This window comes from Mytilus edulis, chromosome 9 (genome assembly GCF_963676685.1).
Source record: "Mytilus edulis chromosome 9, xbMytEdul2.2, whole genome shotgun sequence".
NCBI lineage: Eukaryota > Metazoa > Mollusca > Bivalvia > Mytilida > Mytilidae > Mytilus > Mytilus edulis.
The window spans coordinates 18,873,989-18,895,125 of NC_092352.1; the positions used below are offsets into that span (position 1 = coordinate 18,873,989).

The window sequence follows — 21,137 nt, forward strand, 5'->3', positions numbered from 1 at the left end:
ATAGTTCGTTCTTATGTTGTACTGTTATACCACTGACCCAGGTTAGGGGGAGGGTTGGGATCCCGCTAACATGTTTAACCCCGCCACATTATTTATGTATGTGCCTGTCCCAAGTCAGGAGCCTGTAATTCAGTGGTTGTCGTTTGTTTATGTGTTACATATTTGTTTTTCGTTCATTTTTTTACATAATAAGGCCGTTAGTTTTCTCGTTTGAATTGTTTTACATTGTCTTATCGGGGTCTATTATAGCTGACTATGCGGTATGGGCTTTGCTCATTGTTGAAGGCCGTACGGTGACCTATAGTTGTTAATGTCTGTGTCATTTTGGTCTTTTGTGGATAGTTGTCTCATTGGCAATCATACCACATCTTCTTTTTTATATAATTGGTATATTATCTATAATGACAGAAATCTTGTCGCACACAAAGTAGGCAAGAATAAGAATATTTCTTAATAGTTCCATCAGACTGATCTCACAAATGTTGTTAATCCAAATGCTTAAATGTATCTAGAGGTGATACGAATGTTTCAATAAACTATGTAACTTGTACTTTTTCGAAGCATCCTTGATATTGAAGCTTATTATTCAATGGCACGCGTCTTATGAATAACTTGTGCTTTTAAAAATCTATAAATTGTCTGGACAGATATTAGGGAAGTGCGAACATATATTCTATTTACCAAGAACATGATTGTGAATAAGATGCTTTGAATGCACGTAGACAAATTTATATAAGTTCAGATGTTCAGCTGATCTACTTTTATATAACTTAAATGGGTCTAAAATATTTTGAAATTTCTGGTTTAAAGTAGATGAAGGCATTAAGCATGTTCTAATGTCGTTCCGTTCGTTCTAAAACTAAACGCAGTGGCAAAGGTTAATTAAGGTTGATGTCTGCATTCCGTGATAAGTTACATAAAATATTATTAAATTGAGTGAAACCCCAAAAAAACTATGAACAAGGACATAAATGACAAATTGTTTTCGCCTTTTACTTGATGTGAACTATCTAATCAAAAGAGTCATGGTCATATTAATAACAACCTGTTTCCTCATGCAAACGTTGTATCTTTTCGTCGTAAACATATGAAAATGTACTACCATTTCATTATTATCAAACTCGTTTATCAAGCTATCATGCAGAGACAATATTTGTCATTTATCAGTGTTATATTATATATCATATCTTCTAACTTTGAACACTTACAAAATGAAACATTTCCGTAAAAATCATTAATCTTGGATTTTTCTAAATAACGTCAATAAATTCGGATGCACAATATTTATCTCCGTTTTTTATATGAATTTTGTTTACATTATTTTGAACAATTATTTTGCAAATGAATACGTGATGCAATGTAGTTTTGTGTATTGCATTTAAAGCTCAACTGACCGAGGCCAGTATAAATCGATTTGATCACTTGTGGTCAGTCGTATGTTTGCCGTCCCTCTGAGAAAATTTCGAAGCACCTTTCTTTATTTCCTTTCATAAGAAACGCCAAAAGCCTATTTTGTTTTGGAAGTCAATGACGTATAACACCCAAAACTGGTGACGAGCTATATTACCGAAAAGGACCTAGACATTACAGACTCAGCTTCTTTATAGTTTATCAATTAGTTTACAAACGTACAATGTAAGAAAGGTTTGAAAGAAATCATGTCAATACCGAAGTACTGCCTGCTGAGCTGATAATACGCTCAGGGAATAATAGTACACCAGCAGAGGTTTCGACCCAGTACTGTAAAACATGAAAACTCTTTTCCGTCTCAATAAGGGTGTGTATTTTTATATGTGTTCCTTTGTTCGCATGTTCACTAAAAATATAACAGCGTAAACAAGTAATTTTCTAATATCTTTAAGTCTTATTTGATAGAGAAATTATTAAAGGGATAATATATATACTTGCTTTCAATTAAATTCAAATAAAGACAATAGTAGTATACCGCTGTTCAATAGTAATAAATCGATTAAACTAAATCCTGGTCAAATACCAAAACTGATGGAAACACATCTACTATAAGATGAAAACAAAACGGAACAACAAAAACACTGAACTGCTACTAAAACAAACGCCAACATACATAGAAACAGACTATGTGATAACAACTGCCATATTCCTCACTTGGTACAGGACCTTTTACGAAAAAATGGTGGCTTGAACCTGGTTGCAATGTTTAAAATATTGCTAAACCGACAACATCTCGTGACAGGAATACAGTACAAATCAATGAAGAAATTGAAACTCAGTTTGAAATTATCTTCTCTTTCAGAAGTGACTGAATTATCTAAAGAGAAAACGCTGATCAAAAAGCTTCTTAACAACTACCAAGAAATAGGAGTTATGGGTCGACCTGTTGTTTCTCAGAACGATGTACTGAATGTACAGTATGGATTGAGTTTAATACAAATACTTGATTTAGATGAGAGGAACCAAGTTCTAAAAACAAATGTATGGGCAACATATGTAAGTATTCCCTGTAAATCTCAATAGGAATATATAGAATCATTGTTCCGTACACAGGTGTCAGTAGGCCTTTCAATATGAACGTGAAAGAACAAAGTCTACAATGATTATATCAACACAATGAAACATATGCTAATGCTAAATGGTTATAAATAGGACACATAGTTTTTTTTTTATTAATCGTGTTTAGTCAATTTTAGAATATTTCTTAAATGTTATTCAATATTTCCAGTCTATCTGATTTTCGTCTTTTTCGCGGTTTGGTGAGTGGGAACCTTCATCCATATTTCAAAACAAAATCCGACAAGAAATGAAGGTGAACAGTTAGTGGAAAGAAATAGGCCATGAAAGAAATTGTCTTCATTCATGATAATTTTTAACTAGTATAAAGCCTAAAATGAAGTATGATAAAGTCCTTACAAATTATTTCATAAGCGGGACACATCATATTTCTATACATGTTTATTAAGAACTAAAAATTTAACTTTTGAAGATACCAAGACATTGTTGATAAATATTCCTTTTCAACTTCATAAATAATACAAGATAGTCATGAAGTATAGATACTAGGTACTGAAGAAATGAATTACGTGTTAAGATTTTCTTTCATTTGTCTATGTAAATTATTACTTTTTACTGTAATATCCATTTGACGTGCCTCACTTATATATCACGTCATTGTGTTATTGTACTAGAGTAAACTTTTGTATTATAGCACAATGTCGAATGATGTACCCCTATTTTTTTAATTTTTTTTACATATTATTTCTGTTTGTTTTGTTCATACACTGTTGTCAATATTATGGAATCAAATGCGACTCTCATACCAGTAAGAGGTTAAGCTAGCTATTAAACAAGGTTTTATCAATTTGCTATGTAAATTTGCTATGAAAATGCCTGTACAAAGTCATCCATATGACTGGTGTTATCTATTCGTATGTTGTATTTGAGCTTTTGATTTTGCCATTTATATATAGAAAACCCTATATTGGAATCTGAGAAATAAACAATAAATAATAAAACCAGGCAAATTTGAGACCCTTTGTTTTGTTAGTTGTAGAAAGTGTTTTAGAATTTGACAACCTTCCAATAACGTAATACCATAGTTTAAATTTGTGGTCGTATAAAAACAATCAAAAGTATTATAAACATGCATTAACAACAGCTAACTATGTATTCTATTAGGAATTTCAACATAGTTAGCATGTTTGAGTGATAATAATTCTCAAAGTTTATAATGTGGTGGACCTGGAAGTGATGTAACACTTTTCTTGTCCCCAGACTTTACTTTTACTGCTTTGATGAATGTATATCTGTCAGTAAACAGAAGAAACATAACTTGTACTTATAGAATCTCTTTGGAAAGTACTACCATGGGATTTATATATCACAGAATACTATGCTTTCTTCCGATTACTTGTGTTTTTCCTTTAACTTGAAAAGCATGTCAAATTGATGCCTGTTACTGAAAATTGTAGAACAATTCAAGGGACTTTATACAAAAAAACAAGTCAACTATCAAAACATAAATACACTATGATTTGTCCTGCATCTGGTTTTTAGTGGTGCTGTCATTGACATCCAACCGACTTCTCTTTGTATTCATATCTAATAGCTATATCTATGATAGGTTTTCCACCGTTCGGAATTAAATTCAATAAGCTGAACCGTCAGATTATTTATTCAACAATACATGCAACATAACACGCGAGAGTGTAATGTCCGCTATGTATTTGAGTGTTGTGTCCAAACATTTGTTGTCCGTGACTGGTTTTCCCATTTACAGAATCTAGCTTCCATTACTTATCATATTTATTGTAAAGTTGGTGTCTGTTAATTAATTAACCGGTTGTTTAGACTGAAATGATTTAGGGCTTCACATATGGTTAAAAGTATCCCTCAACATTGTGGTGAACTCTGGTAAGCTTGTGCTGTTTAATTCCTGTTCTATTAAAATAAACTTTAACGCGGTCACCTTTTTATTCATTCAAATGTTACACATGTGTGTTTCTTATTTGACTGAACATGAAATTTTTTTATACTACAGGTTATATATAATAACCATTTAGATAAACGCATCATAGATACCAGAATTGAAAGTCAAAATTTGCGCCAGACGCGCGTTCCGTCTACAAAAGACTCACCAGTGACGCCCGAATCAAAATATGTTAAAAAGAGCAAAATAAAATACGAAGTTGAAGAGCATTGATGACCAAAAACTCCTAAACGTTTTGCCAAATACAGCTAAGGAAATCTATTCCTGAGGTAGAAAAGACTTAGTATTTCAAAAATACAAAGTATTGTAAACAGTGAACATATCAATAATAATTCATGTCAACACAGAAGTGATGACTACTGGGCTTGTGATTCCCTTGGAGAATACAAACTCCACCAGCAGTGGCATCGACCCAGTGGTTGTAAATAAACTCATCATAGACAACAGGATTGGTTATATCTATTTGGTGAAAAATTTTCTCTGGTACTTACAATCGACTTTAACTAGAAGGAGATGTTAATTTTGTAGTCTGCTTTATCAAGAATATAGAATCAAACATTTTGGAAATCAAATGAAGTATAAGATGGTGGAATGTTGTCTCATTGACAATTATACCTCATGTCCTTATTTCATAAAACAATGGAAACGGAAGAATGAAAATGGCCTACACGCTACGAGCTGCAGAAGTCACGAAGCCAGTCATGCAGGAGACAGTTTTACTGTAATTATCAAACAAATTCATTAAAACCAAAGTACGGATACATCTGAAATTAAAATGAAGTGGTAATTAATTTTAAATATGCGTCCAAAACATTTAGGAAAGTTATAACATTTTTATTGTTTTAATATTATTACAATGATTTTCTATTTCAGCATTGGAAAGATATTTATATGTCATGGGATCCACTAGAATATGATAACATCACCAAAGTTAGGGTTCCCATGGGAAGTATCTGGCAACCAGATATCAAACTTTATAACTAGTAAGCTTTTAATGTATACAATGTGATTAATAAAGCTTTTGATATAAAAAAAAATACATACAGGACAAATATTAACACATATGGTCTGTCTTTTAGTCTCTGTGAAATTGGTTCTAGTTTATGTTAGATTAATGAATAATGCTTTTTGAACATCTATGCAGAGAAAATGTTATTTGTTATGAACTATTCTCTTTAAAGTAGAAACTTAATGAAAGTTGAATTACTGCCAAAATGTATTGTGTCTTTACTAATCGGAACTACCCAAGGAGAGAAAATTTCAATATATAGTTATGTAAATCCTCAGTGTTGTTGCTTTTTTGGGGTCTCCGAGTAAATTGATGTTCCAATATATTTAAAGATTTACATAATGTATAGTAATGATAAGTTTAAAGTGATATGAAACGAGTTTCTTGAAATTTTAATGGTGTCTAAAACATTGAACCAATGCATGCATATATTCTAAATAAAGTCTTGTAAGAATTGTTTTTTATCATATTTATTACACATATATTACCTATTATCGACAAATAATATTTCATTCAGTGGTTGTTGATCGCAAGCTAATCAACTTTCGTTAATTTGTTGCCGAAGTTTACCTGATCGTGACATTGATAGACCATAAAAACAGACCACGCGGAAAACGTGACAGATAGGTGAATCGAAAGAGCCATTCCACTAGTTTTCATATTTTTCATACGTTCCCATTTGTTAATGAAACGATTCCTAAACAGTTGTTAAATGATTTGTTATATTACATAAACTTTAAGAATCTTTTATTACTGTTTACCTTTAAGAGCACGTTTGTTTATATTCTTTCATCACGGTTTTCCCCTCGCACTTGCGCTGACCAAAGTTGAAACGAGAGGTCTCGCAGTTTAGGTCACTGCATATCTACAGGAAAATATCGGCAGATTAGTGTCGGGAAGTAAATAAATGAATATTGGTACATTTAGGAAGATTTTGATCATGTAAAGGATTTTGTTTTGAAAGAGTTCACGTTCACTTTTCTTAGAGTAAAACTAAGCCATAAAAGTATATAAAATATATATATATATTTTTTTTAATTTGATAATCCTTAAGACTTTAACATTTATATAGTGACAATAACCACAGACTGTTTACCTGAGATCACCCCTAGTTTTTGGTGGGGTTCGTGTTGTTTATTCTTTAGTTTTCTATGTTGTGTCATGTGTACTATTGTTTTTCTGTTTGTCTTTTTCATTTTTAGCCATGGCGTTGTCAGTTTGTTTTAGATTTATGAGTTTGACTGTCCCTTTGGTATCTTTCGTCCCTCTTTTAGGCAATGCTTTTTACGTTTCTTTTTAGTTTTGATACTCCCAAAAGTTTGATAAACATAGATTATCAAATGATAAATCTCAATAGTACCTGTAGAAGATCATTCCAGAAACATGGAAAAATTGTTGTTTAGAAATTGTCTTCAATAAACATAACATATGGTTACGTTTTTAAATCTATTTTGTTATCATAATTCATTACAATTGAATATATTTATTATTTACTTACAGTGCAGACGAAAGGAGAGAGGAAAAGAGGGAAGCCCTGTTAGTGGTGTCACATGATGGTGGCATTCAGTGGATACCCCAAGCTATATTTAGAAGTTCATGTGCCATAGATATAATGTACTTTCCGTTTGATGTCCAAACGTGCAAAATGAAATTTGGTTCATGGACATACGATGGATATAAAATTGACCTTGATCTTGTTTATAACGTTAGCACTGGATTTGAAATGACAGATTATATCAAAAGTAATGAATGGGAAATAATTTCTTCCCGAGCGAAGAAAACTGTCTTCCGATATGCATGTTGTGATGAACCTTTTGTGGACCTCACTTTTCACTTAAAGATAAAGCGTCAGCCAGCCTTTTATAACTATATTTTAATTTTACCATGTATTCTCCTGTCATCATTAACATTAGTGTTATTCTGGCTGCCACCAGAGTCTCCTGCCAAGATGCAGCTCGGTAAGTAAACATTGACTACAATATATATGCATTAATCAAATTGATACACTTCATATTATATTATACACGAATAAAAAGAATATTTTTAAAATTCAAAAATTCAATTAACTAAATAAACGAAACTGGAATTTTCCATCACATTTCCTCAAATTAGATTAAACTGAAATTCCTACAAGTTTCTTATTTAAGTGTTATTGCTTAACCTTATCAAATTACTCGCTCTGTGTGATTCTGGTTATATATAAATGACATGAACATCTATAAAACTGCATTAGGAAAGTATTGAAAAGTCGATGATTATTGAATATTCACTATGATCAGTATAATATTATTGAAATTGAAAGTTAGTTAAACAAAATATCACTATCCTGATTTTTCAAGGATTATAAACAAGCTCCAATAACTCCCAAAGTGTTTTGTTCGTAATGGCCGACAAATCCGCCAACTATGTTGTGGTGGTAAGAAGTTAATATGACATAAACAATTCCACTACATTTGAGGCCGTACGCTAGCAAACTCACGTAAATTAAGATAAGAGCCATGAAAACTTATTGATTCTTTGAATCCTCTAATTCCTAATAGATATCATTTCAACACCAGATAAAGAAATTTGAACATTGTTTTGTCAATCGGTACATACAATGATATTGTGTCTGATAAATTAAAACATAACTCAACATGTATTGCTATTCAATTTTGAAAACTTATGGTCCTACATGTACATTCTGCCAATGTAAACATTTTTTTCTTACGCGTGTTATGATGTCTTTACATACTGACCCGTTGGATATGTATCGATTGATACTTTAATCTGGTCAAACATAATTTATTTTTAGTGGTTATTGACCATGATCTAGCTCTCAGTAAATGCGAGTACTATAATTTTTATACTCTGTGTCTTTGGTCATTATTATTGTTGTCTTTTTGTGCTTCATGCCAATATTCCGAGTTCAGCTTAACATGAGCAACATTACGGGTGCTAGATGTCGAACAGTATCTACTTACCCTCCCGGAGCACCTGAGATCACCATAGTTTTTGGTGAGGGTTCCTTTTGCTTGGTCTTTGGTTGTTTATGTTGTGCCTTTTGTACTATTATTTGTCTGTTTGTCTTTCTCACTTTTAGCCAGGGCGTTGTCATTTTATTTTCTATCTGTGAGTTTTAATGTCCCTCTGTTATCGTTCGCCCCTCTTTTAAGCTATGTTCAACTGATTTTTAGTGTGTAAAACAACTGTCACAGGAAGACGGACGGGTTGGGGGATGAGTTCACACAACTATGTTTAACTCTGATACATTCAATCAGTGCCAGAATCAAGTCAGGAGCCTGTAATTATGTGATTGTCGTTGGTTTTTTTTTTGTGTTTCATGTATTATTTTGTTATAAATAAGGCTGTATAATTATTTGTTTGTATTGTTTCTAATTTTGTCATGTCGATACCTTTCATATCTGACTATACATGTGTGTTTTGCTCATTCTTGAGAGTCGTTCGGCGACCTATAGTTACTTAAACCACGTCGTTTGGAATCTGTTGGATAGTTATCTCATTGGCTATCATGCCACATCTACTTATTCTATACTGATGTTCTCATTCCAAACGTAAGCAGGACTACCTTCATAAGAAGTATTCAAATCAAAAATTTGGAAAGTCAATGCTGTCTATATTTGTCTTATTAGATCAGTTTAGTATTGCATAGCCCTATCTATCTTCGGCATATCTAAAGGTTACTGAAGAAGATTTTGAATCGGTTCAATCTAAATAAAAAGTGTTATAGACTTGGCATTATATGCTTAAGAAATAAGGAATGGCAAAATGGCAAATATGATATGTGAGCTTTAAACTAAGGTCATCGAATGGTCGGCAGAGTCAAATTAATAGCATGACCAAGTATATTATATTCATCATGAGTTAATTGGCCTTTTTAATTTGATGCTATAGTCGTTTAACTATTATTTACGTGGTGCTTCAAAAATAAGCAATGCCTTACGTTCCATTAATATTATATATACGATATTTATATTGAGTGTCGATAGTTCGTGTTGGATAATTTCACGGTTACAGCACCCATCATTACTCCGTGAGAGAGTAATCATAAAAATTGATGAAGTGTCTCCAACAAATGATATCTTCGTATCGGAATTAAGTCCGTCATAAAAATTACAGACTTTCTCAAATACGTATCGATCGCTTAACGCCCCATTTGAAACAAGGATCCTGCAATTAGTTTCTATTTCAACCTTTTACGTTAGATAGGCAGCGATATAAACAAAACAATTTATAAAACGAACGAGTCGATCAGATTTACAGCTATGATATCACTTCAATTATCCTATGTAATTCCTCTTTCTTGATGTATAACCGTTTTTGCAAATTTCGTAGCAAAACGTATTATACAGTTTAATTACATAGGACGGAAAAGAAATAAAATAAAAAAGAACGTCAGAATAAAATATTTCACACCAGACAGTCTGATCGAGAAAGAAATATTTCTTTTGGTAATACCGTACGAGTTAGCCATCACACTTTGATGTTTAGCTGTCGTGTTCTCTTAAATAAATTGAACGTATCTAAGATATACCAACTGTGGGAAATTGAGACATTGGATAAAAAAAATAACCGTTATTACATATTCCTATAAGGAGGAAGTAAAAGAGCCTTTTAGTTTTTGAGAATTGTATATTTAACTACTTGATATAATTTAGTTTCTACTGATATGTAACTATTATTTCTGTTTTTACAATCATTGTTTTTTAATTGACCCATATTAAAAAGTTTTTGAAGTAAATCATTTTAACCTATCGAGAGCTTAAAAACTAATTCGACCATCATAAACATTAGACAAAAATCGTGTAGGTTGATTTTGCTTTAGGAACTTACTACCTAGAGTAAGATTTTTTTTTTATTTTATAAACCAAATTTACAGACAAATTGTGTTATTCAAATCATACCATAACCGATGCACTGACATCTTGGCGGATGTACCCTGGGTAGACAGTAAAATGGAAAAATGTGTTTATACTTTTTTAAAATTTCAAATATCTTCAATGAATATTATACTGGATATCACAGTCTATATATGGCGTTCTCATATTGTTATATTGGAAATTATATACCTAGCTTGCATACGTCTTTGAATTTCAAACAACCGACCGAAAATATTTATGTGTTGGTGTTTGCGGGGTGGAAGTGGAAATAAAGAATCAAGGCTAAATTCTAAATGATTTCCTAGATTGTTGCAACGAAAGACCCTGTTCAGTAAAATGAAATAACATGTTTTTGGTAGACAAAATAAGTCATCCGACAATTTTTTATGTGGGGGGGGGGGGGAGGGGGGCGGGTATTTTAAATTTGTCAAAATTCATCAAAATTACTGTTTCAAGCCATTTTTAATCGTTTATTTAGTGGTCACATGTAATGTTGGTTTGAACTTCCAAAAAATAGATAAAGACTTTTTAGAATTGATTAAACTTCTTTGAACCAATGTGTTTTTAATTGAAATTGCCCATGTACGTGGGCGAAACATTAAGATAAGAATGAATAGTTTCCCTACTTTTACTACATTAACGTTATGTAACTCCAAATGCATTTCACCACCATTAAGTCAAATTATAGTCCACTTAAACGGGAAATACTGCATTTAGGTGTTACTTTAAGTACATTATTGTAATGAAACAATTGCTTCCGGTAATTTTTGACAGTCGCGTATGTATACACCAAAGCAATATTGACATTTGTTTCGTATGTCATTCATTATGTAAAGAAACACAAAGTAAGTTCTTGCATTTTTACGAGGACAATTCGGTGTCAAGCATCCATCTTTTAGCATTTTTCTTATTCTATGCACTTAACCGAAATCCATACATACGTAGTGAAGGTATACTATGACACTGGCACAATTAAGGAAACTTCAGGAAAATTTGAATTGGTAATTGAGAGTACGATTTATATTTAAACAAATAAGAATCACCTTACTAAACTTCAAGGCACATCTAAAGAAACAATTGTCAATTTAAATAAACTCATCATAGATATCAGAACTAAATTTTTGTATATACGCCAGACGCGCGTTTCGTCTACAAAAGACTCATCAGTGACGCTCGAATCCAAAAAAGTTAAAAAGGCCAAATAAAGTACGAAGTTGAAGAGCATTGAGAACCAAAATTCCTAAAAGTTTTGCCAAATCCAGCTAAGGTATTCTATGCCTGAGGTAGAAAAGCCTTATTATTTCAAAAATTTTAAATTTTGTAAACAGTTAATTTATAAATATAACCATATCAATGATAATTCATGTCAGCACAAAAAGTGCTGACTACTGGGCTGGTGATAACTAGCTTTTTAAGAAAAAGGATCTTCAAAAATATGAATCATTGGGGGCATTGACAATTGACTGTTATTGTCCTTGGGTTTACGGAGTGTGCGCCAAACCCACATCTTGTATAACAATAATTTGGTTCCACTATGAATATTGTAGTATTAGTAAGTGATAAAACATTTTATTTGTTGAACTTAGAATAGAAAACAATCACTTACCTGAAATTTGATGCGAATGTCATGCAATTTAGCTAGATATAAAACCAGGTTCAATCCATCATTTTCTACATTCAAAAATGCCTGTACCAAGTCATGAATATGAAACTTGTTGTCAATTCGTATGATGTGTTTTATTTTTTGATTTTGCCATTTGATTAGGGACTTTCCGTTTTGAATTTTCCTTGGAGTTCAGTATATTTGAGATTTTACCATTTCGATAGTGCAGAAAGACCTATATAATTGTATTAGTATTGAACAAATCAACTAAACGGTATGTTACATTAACGCACCGTCGTCTTTTGTCTGTAATTAATGGGGTTTTTTTGTAGAAGCATTTCTTTTAAAATTCAAATGAAATTGTCAAATTAATATATTTTACATGTACTTTTAGTCCGAGTTGTTATCGAAATTTCTCGTCTTTGATTGCATTCCCTACAGTTCATCCCTAGGATGATTTATTATTCAACAAATCACACGGTTCTAACAATTAGAAAATTATACATCTTTACATTTTAAACCGTTCGATTGAAACGTTATTGTATATAACAACAAAACTTATATGTTCTATATACAATACATTTTTTTACTCGTGAGGAAAATGTAATATTAATAAATAACCATTAAATTTTAATTATTTGAAAAGCTCGACAAGCCTCGCGATTTAAATACTAAAATCTAACAGTCTCGAGTGGAGAAATATCTTAACAAACTTGTTGCAGTTATGGAATCTATATTTTCGGCATATTCTTTTTTTAACATTGAAAGTATAAAATTTGGATGGTTTGAACAAATGTAAGAATATTACTTTAAGTTTTTTTTACCTCTTTGTTCGATGATACTGTTTGTTAATATTTTCACTTTATTTTCAGGTATGAATATTTTTGTAGCCTTTTTTGTATTATTGTTATTATTGGCCGAATCAACACCACCAGCTGCCTCATCTATACCCCTTATAGGTAAGATTATTGTTCATCTATACCCCTTATAGGTAAGATTATTATTTATCTATAACCCTTATAGGTAAGATTATTATTCATCTATACCCCTTATAGGTAAGAGTATTATTCATCTATACCCCTTATTGGTAAGATTATTATCAGCTGCCTCATCTATACCCCTTATAGGTAAGATTATGATCCTGATTTCTCGCTATTTGATTGGCTGATATTGTCTGATTTCTCGCAATTTAATTGATTGGCTGATATTGTCCTAATAAATTTCAGTACAATTTTTTATCACGTCAATTGGAATAATCTCTCTTATTTATTACGTCAATTGAAATTATCTCCCTTATACCATTGACCTAACAAAAAAAATTGAGTTGCTTTGATCATAATATTTTTAATTTTTCACAGTTTTAGATTAAATATCTAAAATATATTAGTTGATATTGTCCAAAAATTTAATTTGAATATAATAATATGTAATGTAACAAAATCAAGATAAATTCGTTACACAGTGTTCAATTGTCCTAATACGGAATTTATCGGGTCAATAAAATTCATATCGAGTTTGGCTTCGCCTCACCCGACATGAATTTTATTGACCCGATAAATTCTCGTATTAGGACAATTGCACACTGTGTTACTAATATTATCAGCTGCCTCATCTATACCCCTTATAGGTAAGATTATTATCAGCTGCCTCATCTATACCCCTTATTTGTAAGTTTATTATCAGCTGCCTCATCTATACCCCTTATAGGTAAGATTATCATTTAAACATGCACTATAATGTTTTAGAGTCAGGAATATGACATTTGTTGTCCGTTCGTTTGATGTGTTTGAGATTTAGAATTTTCCTCGGAGTTCAGTATTTCTGTGATTTTATTATTTTTAGAATAAACGGTGAAAACGACCTCACAGTTCAAATAGGTTTTGCGTCAGTCATTTTAACGAATATTTTAAGATTTCTTTTATGTTCAGTGTTTTTGATTTTCCTCTTTGTCATATTCTGCTATATCAATCTTTCCTGCTCATTTTCTTCCACTTTCTCAGAGAGTGTTGGCCAGTCAACATGGAATTATTATAGTTAAATTGAGTTGTCCGTCCATTTATGTTTGAATGTTTTATCATCCACCTCAAAACCCTTTAACAGACCAAAATCAAACTTGAAAGAAACTTTCAGTTCGATGTCCTCGTTAAGTGTAAACTGAGTGTTATATGTGCTGATATGTTTACAGACATGACCCCTTTTGCTTATTCTAGTTTACTGATAGTCTTTACTTTAATCAAATGCAACTAAATTTGACATGTAAGTTCCTTTACAGTTCTTTAACAAGATTAATACTTAAATTTCCAATCAGAACTTCCAAATGCCCGCCCAACAAGGTGGGAAAAGGGAGACGGTAGATATCAAATTCATCATTTGGTCCGAACTGACATATGTCATTGCTTAAAACGAAATACGACCAAAACGACAAACAACAGTCTACAAAATGCAACACAGAAAATATAAGACTGGCAATCACAATCTCCACCAAAAAGGAATTTAACAAAAATACTGAACACCAAAGAAAATTCAAAACGGAAGTCCGTAAGCAAAATCAAAAGCTCAAATACATTAAATGAATGGATAACAAGTGTCTTGGTACAGGTATTTTCTTATGTAGTAAATGGTGGATTATACCTCGTTCAAAACCGATGTTGAACCTGTTGTGCTGATTGTGATAGTACAACATTGGTGATAAGTATAATACGGTTGGTCACATTCGATGAAAATATGACGGAATTGGTGTTATGACTATTTGAACATATCCGTCGTTATATGTGAAACAATTATTCCACAACAGTCAACCAACTCGACCGAATAAAAATTTGAAGGGTTGACTTCAACTTCATCATTTAGATTTCTTGGTTTAATGACTATATTGTAAGCATCATCTCTCTATCAAGGAACTCATGATATGAAATGCTAACTCGTTTGTACCAAATAGAAGATATATATTCCATATTCAGTCACTGCTGGAATACTGCTGAAAATAGAAACAGAAAGTTCACGATTGGGAAACACCCTCTATAGCGATTTCAATGTTACTATATGATATGTTTTTCATAAGATGTAGATAACACAAGATTGAAGATACTGAAATCTTTGTTTGTGTTGAATAATGTTTCATTTATTTATACGTTTTAATGGTAATCATATGCCGTCATTTGTTTTTAGTACTTTTTGAAACTCAGGATGTGTTGTTTTTCATTAAAAAAAAAAAAGAATGAATATAAGGAAAACGATATCAAAATTATGTTTATCCATATTTCTTCTTTGTACAAAAATAGTTTACCTTTATTTACAATGAATTTATTTCTAATACCACTAGATGAATTATTTCTTACGAAATGTGAATAATCTAAAGATAAAGACACTAAACTTCAATGTGTGCTGAATAACAGTGCAGTTATTCCTTCATTTAAATTGGAATCATAAATACTGTTCGCATTGTTTGAAAATACCAATACTTCCTCTTTTTGTTAATATTAAAACACCGATATTTGCATTCAGTTATTTTAAATGCTAAAGTGTGAATAATCTAAAGATAACGATACTTATATTGGAGTTTGTGTTGAATAAAAGTGCAATTATATCTTTATATTGATGGAAATCATGAACCGTCATTTGGTTTTCAGTACTTTTTGTACATAAGAATGTGGTGTTGTCATCAAACATGTAAAATGTAAAAGTTTAGAGTCCCAAACTTTGTAAACCTGCTTTTCAAAACAGGGTCTGTACTAACATTACCTAAACAACGAGTGCAAAATGTCGGGCAGGATCTGCTTACCCTTCCGTAACACAATCTAACATCCCCGGTTTTTGTTCTTAGAATTAATTGCTTTGTGTTGATATGTAGGTCCTGATGAAAAGTACAGTATGTTCAAGTTCTTGTCTGAAAACAGGAATCTCATGAATGTTGTCTTCTGTATTATATCTGATAGGTATAATGTTTATTGTTATTCATTCGTTTGATGTGTTTGAACTTTTGATTTTGTCATTTGCTTAGGGACTTTCCGTTTTGAATTTTCTTCTAAGTTCGGTATTTTGATATACTATTATTTTTTTGTATTGATGTCAGATCTTTGATAGTTTCCATTAACATTCCCATTTTATTGGCGCCATTTAGAGCTTGATATATTGTATCGATACCTGTTTATTGTTGAAGATACTTTGGTGGCTGTTGGTCTTTTATTTATTGTTCAGAAATTTATTGCTATTGAGAATAAAATTAGACAAGCGGATCTCTTAAAATTAGGTAAATTTTTTAAATCTGCTTTTTTTATTTGTGTTAAGGTCTTGATAAAAACATGTAGGATAGATGTGTTTTTGATATACCATTTTCGTAATCTGGAAGCCGCAGTTACATTGCCCTCTGAAAATGACCTGTCGAATGGAGTATAAAAATATCGTTCTCTGGACTTCTCTCATTCGACAGCATAATCAAGACTATTTTGTGATGTATAAATACGCAGCCTCGTCCAGTCAGAATGTGGACGTTATATTCAAAGTTTTATGTTGCATTCCCTCTATTCCAAGTAGTGGTCTAAACTTTTCGACTTTTTAAAGTTTTCATTGCGGTTGTTCCACTTTGAATATTTTATCGAATTAAATATTCTGATCTGTTTTTCCTGAATATGCAACATGTCTCAACCTCCATCAATGTACCTTTCAAGTTATTGAGCCACTTAAACAATCGTTGACTAGTTACACTAATGTTTTGTTCTTAGGGAGTCCTTAAACCTTTTACCCCACAATATATGGATAATCTTTCAAAACTATTATATACTCAAGCATAAGCGTGCATGGTATGGTACAATTATTCACAGTGTCTAATACTGAATATAGCATTAGTGTCTAAATCAGTCCATCAATTTAGACATCACAGTCTCCCAAATGAGGATGTAAATTAATTTTAAAGTATGAACAGATTTTGATGAAATTAGAAATTCGTAGGTTATTCTAATCATTTATTATATGCTGTGAAAATTGCCTCAATCAAAATCAAAATGATGTGTTACAACGAAGTTCCAACAGTTTACAATTATTCCCACAGGCCTTTGTTCTGACAGCAACAAAAATATCTGTCAAAAGGTATATCCACAAGTCCTTTAATGCTTCTTCAATATTTTCAGTTTATTCAATATGAAATCAACACTTTTATATAAAGCTAGTATTATCCGATGGAAAATCGTATATACAGTACTCGTCTTTTTTGCATTGTTAAAGTTGAGGGAAAGTTTTCTTTCTAAACTACAGTTCTATATGATAAACTTAAAGTAAAAGAAAATGTGTTTTTGGAGACGGATTTATATAAGTTTTTCAAAACTTGTTTCCGAATGCCATATTTAAAATGAATTTTTAATTGCTAAATACTGTTTAAACTAAAGAAGTTTTGAAACCAATTAAGGTTGTTCACCTTTAATTATTGAGTAGTGTACAGCATTGTTTAAAATGTTAAATGTTAGGACAGAACTTTCATTCTTGTTTAAGAAACAATCTGCGCAAATCAGCCATTTGAGTCTTTGGTCATGTTTACAGTTATGTAACGCATCATATTTATATATTTTTTATAATGAAATTCTTTTAATTTGCACATAATCATATTAATAATAAGTTTTAATACACAGTATGCATAATTTAATATATATATTTAGAAGACATACAACATAATAAATGGACACAGCTAAAACATTTTGATACATAGATTACAAGCAAGACAAAGGCTGTTTGGATAGAGAATACATGTTTTAATTTAAACAACATATGGTGTCTGTTGCATCATATTTCGACTTTGTTTCGTCTCCTATGTTTTAAGCAACACAAAGACTGCGGTTTTTGTTGACATAGATTAGAGCTTATTATAAATGAATTATTCATCATTGCTCTATTGTGACGACTTATTTAAAAGGAACACACAACAGTTTACACTGCAAGTCCGTCTCAGATTTACAGCAAATCGTTAGTAAAGTAAACATTTATCGCTAAACGTGATTTATAGAAAGCCGGAACTAATTTTATCACACTTGGGTCTAGGCTACAGCTTACTAAGACTATCAGTTTACTATACGAAAATCGTGACTTGTATATAACCTTGAAAAGTAAGAATAATAAAGTGAGTGTTAATTTTCTCCAGACTAAAAAAAAACGATAACTATTTAAACAATATCTTTTTTACTAAACTATTACCATGGGACCACAAGTGGCTTTAAACAGCGCCAATCTGAACCTAATTTGACGATCTCTAGAAAGATGTTTTGTTTCGATACTGTTGGTTATATTGAGGAACTGTGATTTCCTCGGGGACCCTAGATTCACTTCTATCAAATAACCAATGAAAATATTTGTCTATTTGTTCGAGAAGGCTTGTCAAGTATAACGGTATTTCCTTTTCATTTAATTGACAAGTTTCCAGTTGAAATACTTGGAATTGGCTAAATAAACTCTTTGATATTAGTGACATTGTAACTATAGATGAAAAGTTGTGTTTATACTTCAGATATGACTTTGGGTTTTGAAGTTTAAAATTAATATTCAGCCGAAGTTGAATGAAATGGAAAGCAAACAGAAAACGCTCAATATAACTTTCCCCAAACATTGTCACTAAAAGTGTTTATTCAGATTATTGATATATCACTGCAGTTTATTATACTGGATGATATTAGTTTTTGACACGTACGTGATTTTGTTTTATATGAATTCATTAGTTGCAAAACTTTCAAAAGAGAAACAGTTGCCAAGGAAAAAAAACACCAAAAAGAACAAACAACACCATGGCCAAAAAGAAACACGAAAAAAAGACAGACAAAACAAATGTAGATAACAAACAAAACAAACAAGACCTGCTGGTGACCTTCTGCTATTGTTTTTTTCTATGGTCGGGTTGTTGTCTCTTTGGCACATTCCCCATTTCCATTCTCAATTTTAAAATACAACAAAAATAAAAAATATGTATCAAAAGGAATACTCCTAGCTAAATATTCTTCAAAGAGTCATTATTAAAAAAGTCCATGCACAAGGCGGCAATGTTGCCTATTAAAGTTTATTGGAAATAACATCTCTGAAATTTGATTTATAAAACTAAACTTGGCTAGACAATAATACAGTTATCTCACTGTTACGATTTGTTGGGAAGCAACTGTACTAATTTCAAGGCATAAAAGTATCCGTTTACACGTTTTAGGAACCATCATACGCACAATTAATGCTCAGCATTAAGTTTAGGTCGTAAAACTCAAGGACTGACAAGCAGAAAATCGCGAAAGCTGTGAGATTTTTAATTTTTCAGCGTCTTGCGCGACAAATATTAATGAATATATCCCCACGACAAGGACACGCATACCTATACATTGATACATTTGTGATTATTGTAGTTTTATATTAATCATTCGCTTTTATTTTACAGGTGCATACTACTGTCTTAATATGATACTGATAACGCTGTCAACATTTTTATCAGTGATTGTTGTAAATTTGTACTTCCGGGGTTCCAGAACGGAAGTACCAAAATGTGTCAAAACGGTAAGTAAAGGATAAGATATTTTTAAGAAATGTCGATTTTTGTATAAAAAATTTACAGCTATGAAGGATTATTGTGCCTGTTGGAAGTTAAAGCATCATATTTCCTAAAATGAGGAAGAAACCTTACAAAATCGAAAACTTGTGGTTTACTGACAGATAACCATTGCGGTAAAAATATAACTCTTCATTTCTGACATTTTCTAAAATACTACACATAATCCTTCCATTTCTTCAGTTATTAACATCTTATGATTTCGTGAATGTAGCGAGGCAGTTGGTCGATAATTGTATACCATGACGATATGGATACTCCTTATATTGTAACAAAACCTGATTTTGAACCGTTAACAAAATAGCTTAAATAGTTAAAACCTGACTTCAGTAAAATTGGAAACAAACCATCAATAAATTCATGACTTAAAACTACCTTGGTTGAACGGTCGAACTTCTAGGTATAATAAAACAAGTATTTGGGATAAAATAAGATGATAAGGTGTGATTTACGATGAGACACTTCTGCATCAGAGACCACATAACGTAGAAATTAACAACTAAAGGTAATCATACGGCCTTCAACAATTAGCAAAACCCATACCGCAAATCAAGCTAAATTGGCCACGATATGAAAATGTATAACAATTCATACGAGGAAAAACTGACATAATTTGGCACTGTAGTTTTGTACAGAAAGGCAGATACTGAACACGCAAAGACCTTTACTTTGGTAACGTAATTCGTTATAGCTAAACTACAAGCTTCATTAACTGTACTATTGACTTGAGTTGCTCGAACTAAGTAAAATCTAAGGCGACGCATCCTAATATATAAGTTTTGCCAACACATAAACTGACAACAAATTGTCAATTGCGAATCTGTTGCAGGCAATTGGTACCGTAAATGTTTTTAATAGAAAACTAACTGTGTTTGCAGTCAAATGGATACCATAGAATATGCATTAAATATGTTTATTCTCTTTATTTTTTCAGCTTTTTGTAAACGGATTTGCCAGAATTTTATGTATGAAAGGACAAGTGTCTTACAATTCCTGTTCAACAGATAATTCACGAATTACAAATAATATTAATATGAAAAACAGAGAAAAACGATTTAAGTATGACAAAGTGGGTTATTTTGAAACACAGACAGAAGACAGTTGGAAACCAATGCAAAACGGTATCCAAAATACAGACGACGAACCTTGTCCTCCGATTCCGACAAGTATTTCTCAGACTCTACTGTCGTCTGTAGAGCAAGATGTCAAAGAAATCAGGAACCATTTGCAACGATGGTCGGATAAAACCGAAGAAAAAGAAATGAAAGAAAGAATAACAAGAGAATGGCGAATTGTCGCCCTTGTTTTAGACCGCTTATTTTTCTGCTTATATTTGCTTGTTATTATTGTATCGATATGCACAGCTTTTCACAGAGCAATAGTAAGTTTATTTAATCAACAAGAAGAATAAAATATACAATGGGGAAATGACAATGTCGAGGGACAGGAATTACCCATTTCGTAATACCCAGTCTATAAGAATTATTTGTCCTGTATTGTAACATTTAACTTTACTTATACAGGGGTACACATATATCTGCGCATGCGATCATAAATGAACACGGTATCCTGCATCTTTCATGCGCGTTTGTATTATTCAAATTACTTTTTACGTTTCA

At 31.8% G+C, this 21,137-nt stretch overlaps 1 protein-coding gene across 1 annotated transcript in view; it reads left to right on the plus strand.

The window, feature by feature from the left end:
• The window catches only part of LOC139487763 (neuronal acetylcholine receptor subunit beta-3-like), a 39,219-nt gene extending 18,082 nt beyond the window's left edge, over positions 1 to 21,137 (plus strand). The window contains exons 3-8 of the mRNA XM_071272828.1: positions 2,273 to 2,466; positions 5,336 to 5,445; positions 6,972 to 7,429; positions 12,827 to 12,913; positions 19,351 to 19,466; positions 20,453 to 21,137. Coding sequence (XP_071128929.1) covers positions 2,273 to 2,466; positions 5,336 to 5,445; positions 6,972 to 7,429; positions 12,827 to 12,913; positions 19,351 to 19,466; positions 20,453 to 20,929 — 1,442 coding nt within the window. The 3' untranslated portion in view covers positions 20,930 to 21,137. The remainder of the gene's footprint in view (positions 1 to 2,272; positions 2,467 to 5,335; positions 5,446 to 6,971; positions 7,430 to 12,826; positions 12,914 to 19,350; positions 19,467 to 20,452) is intronic.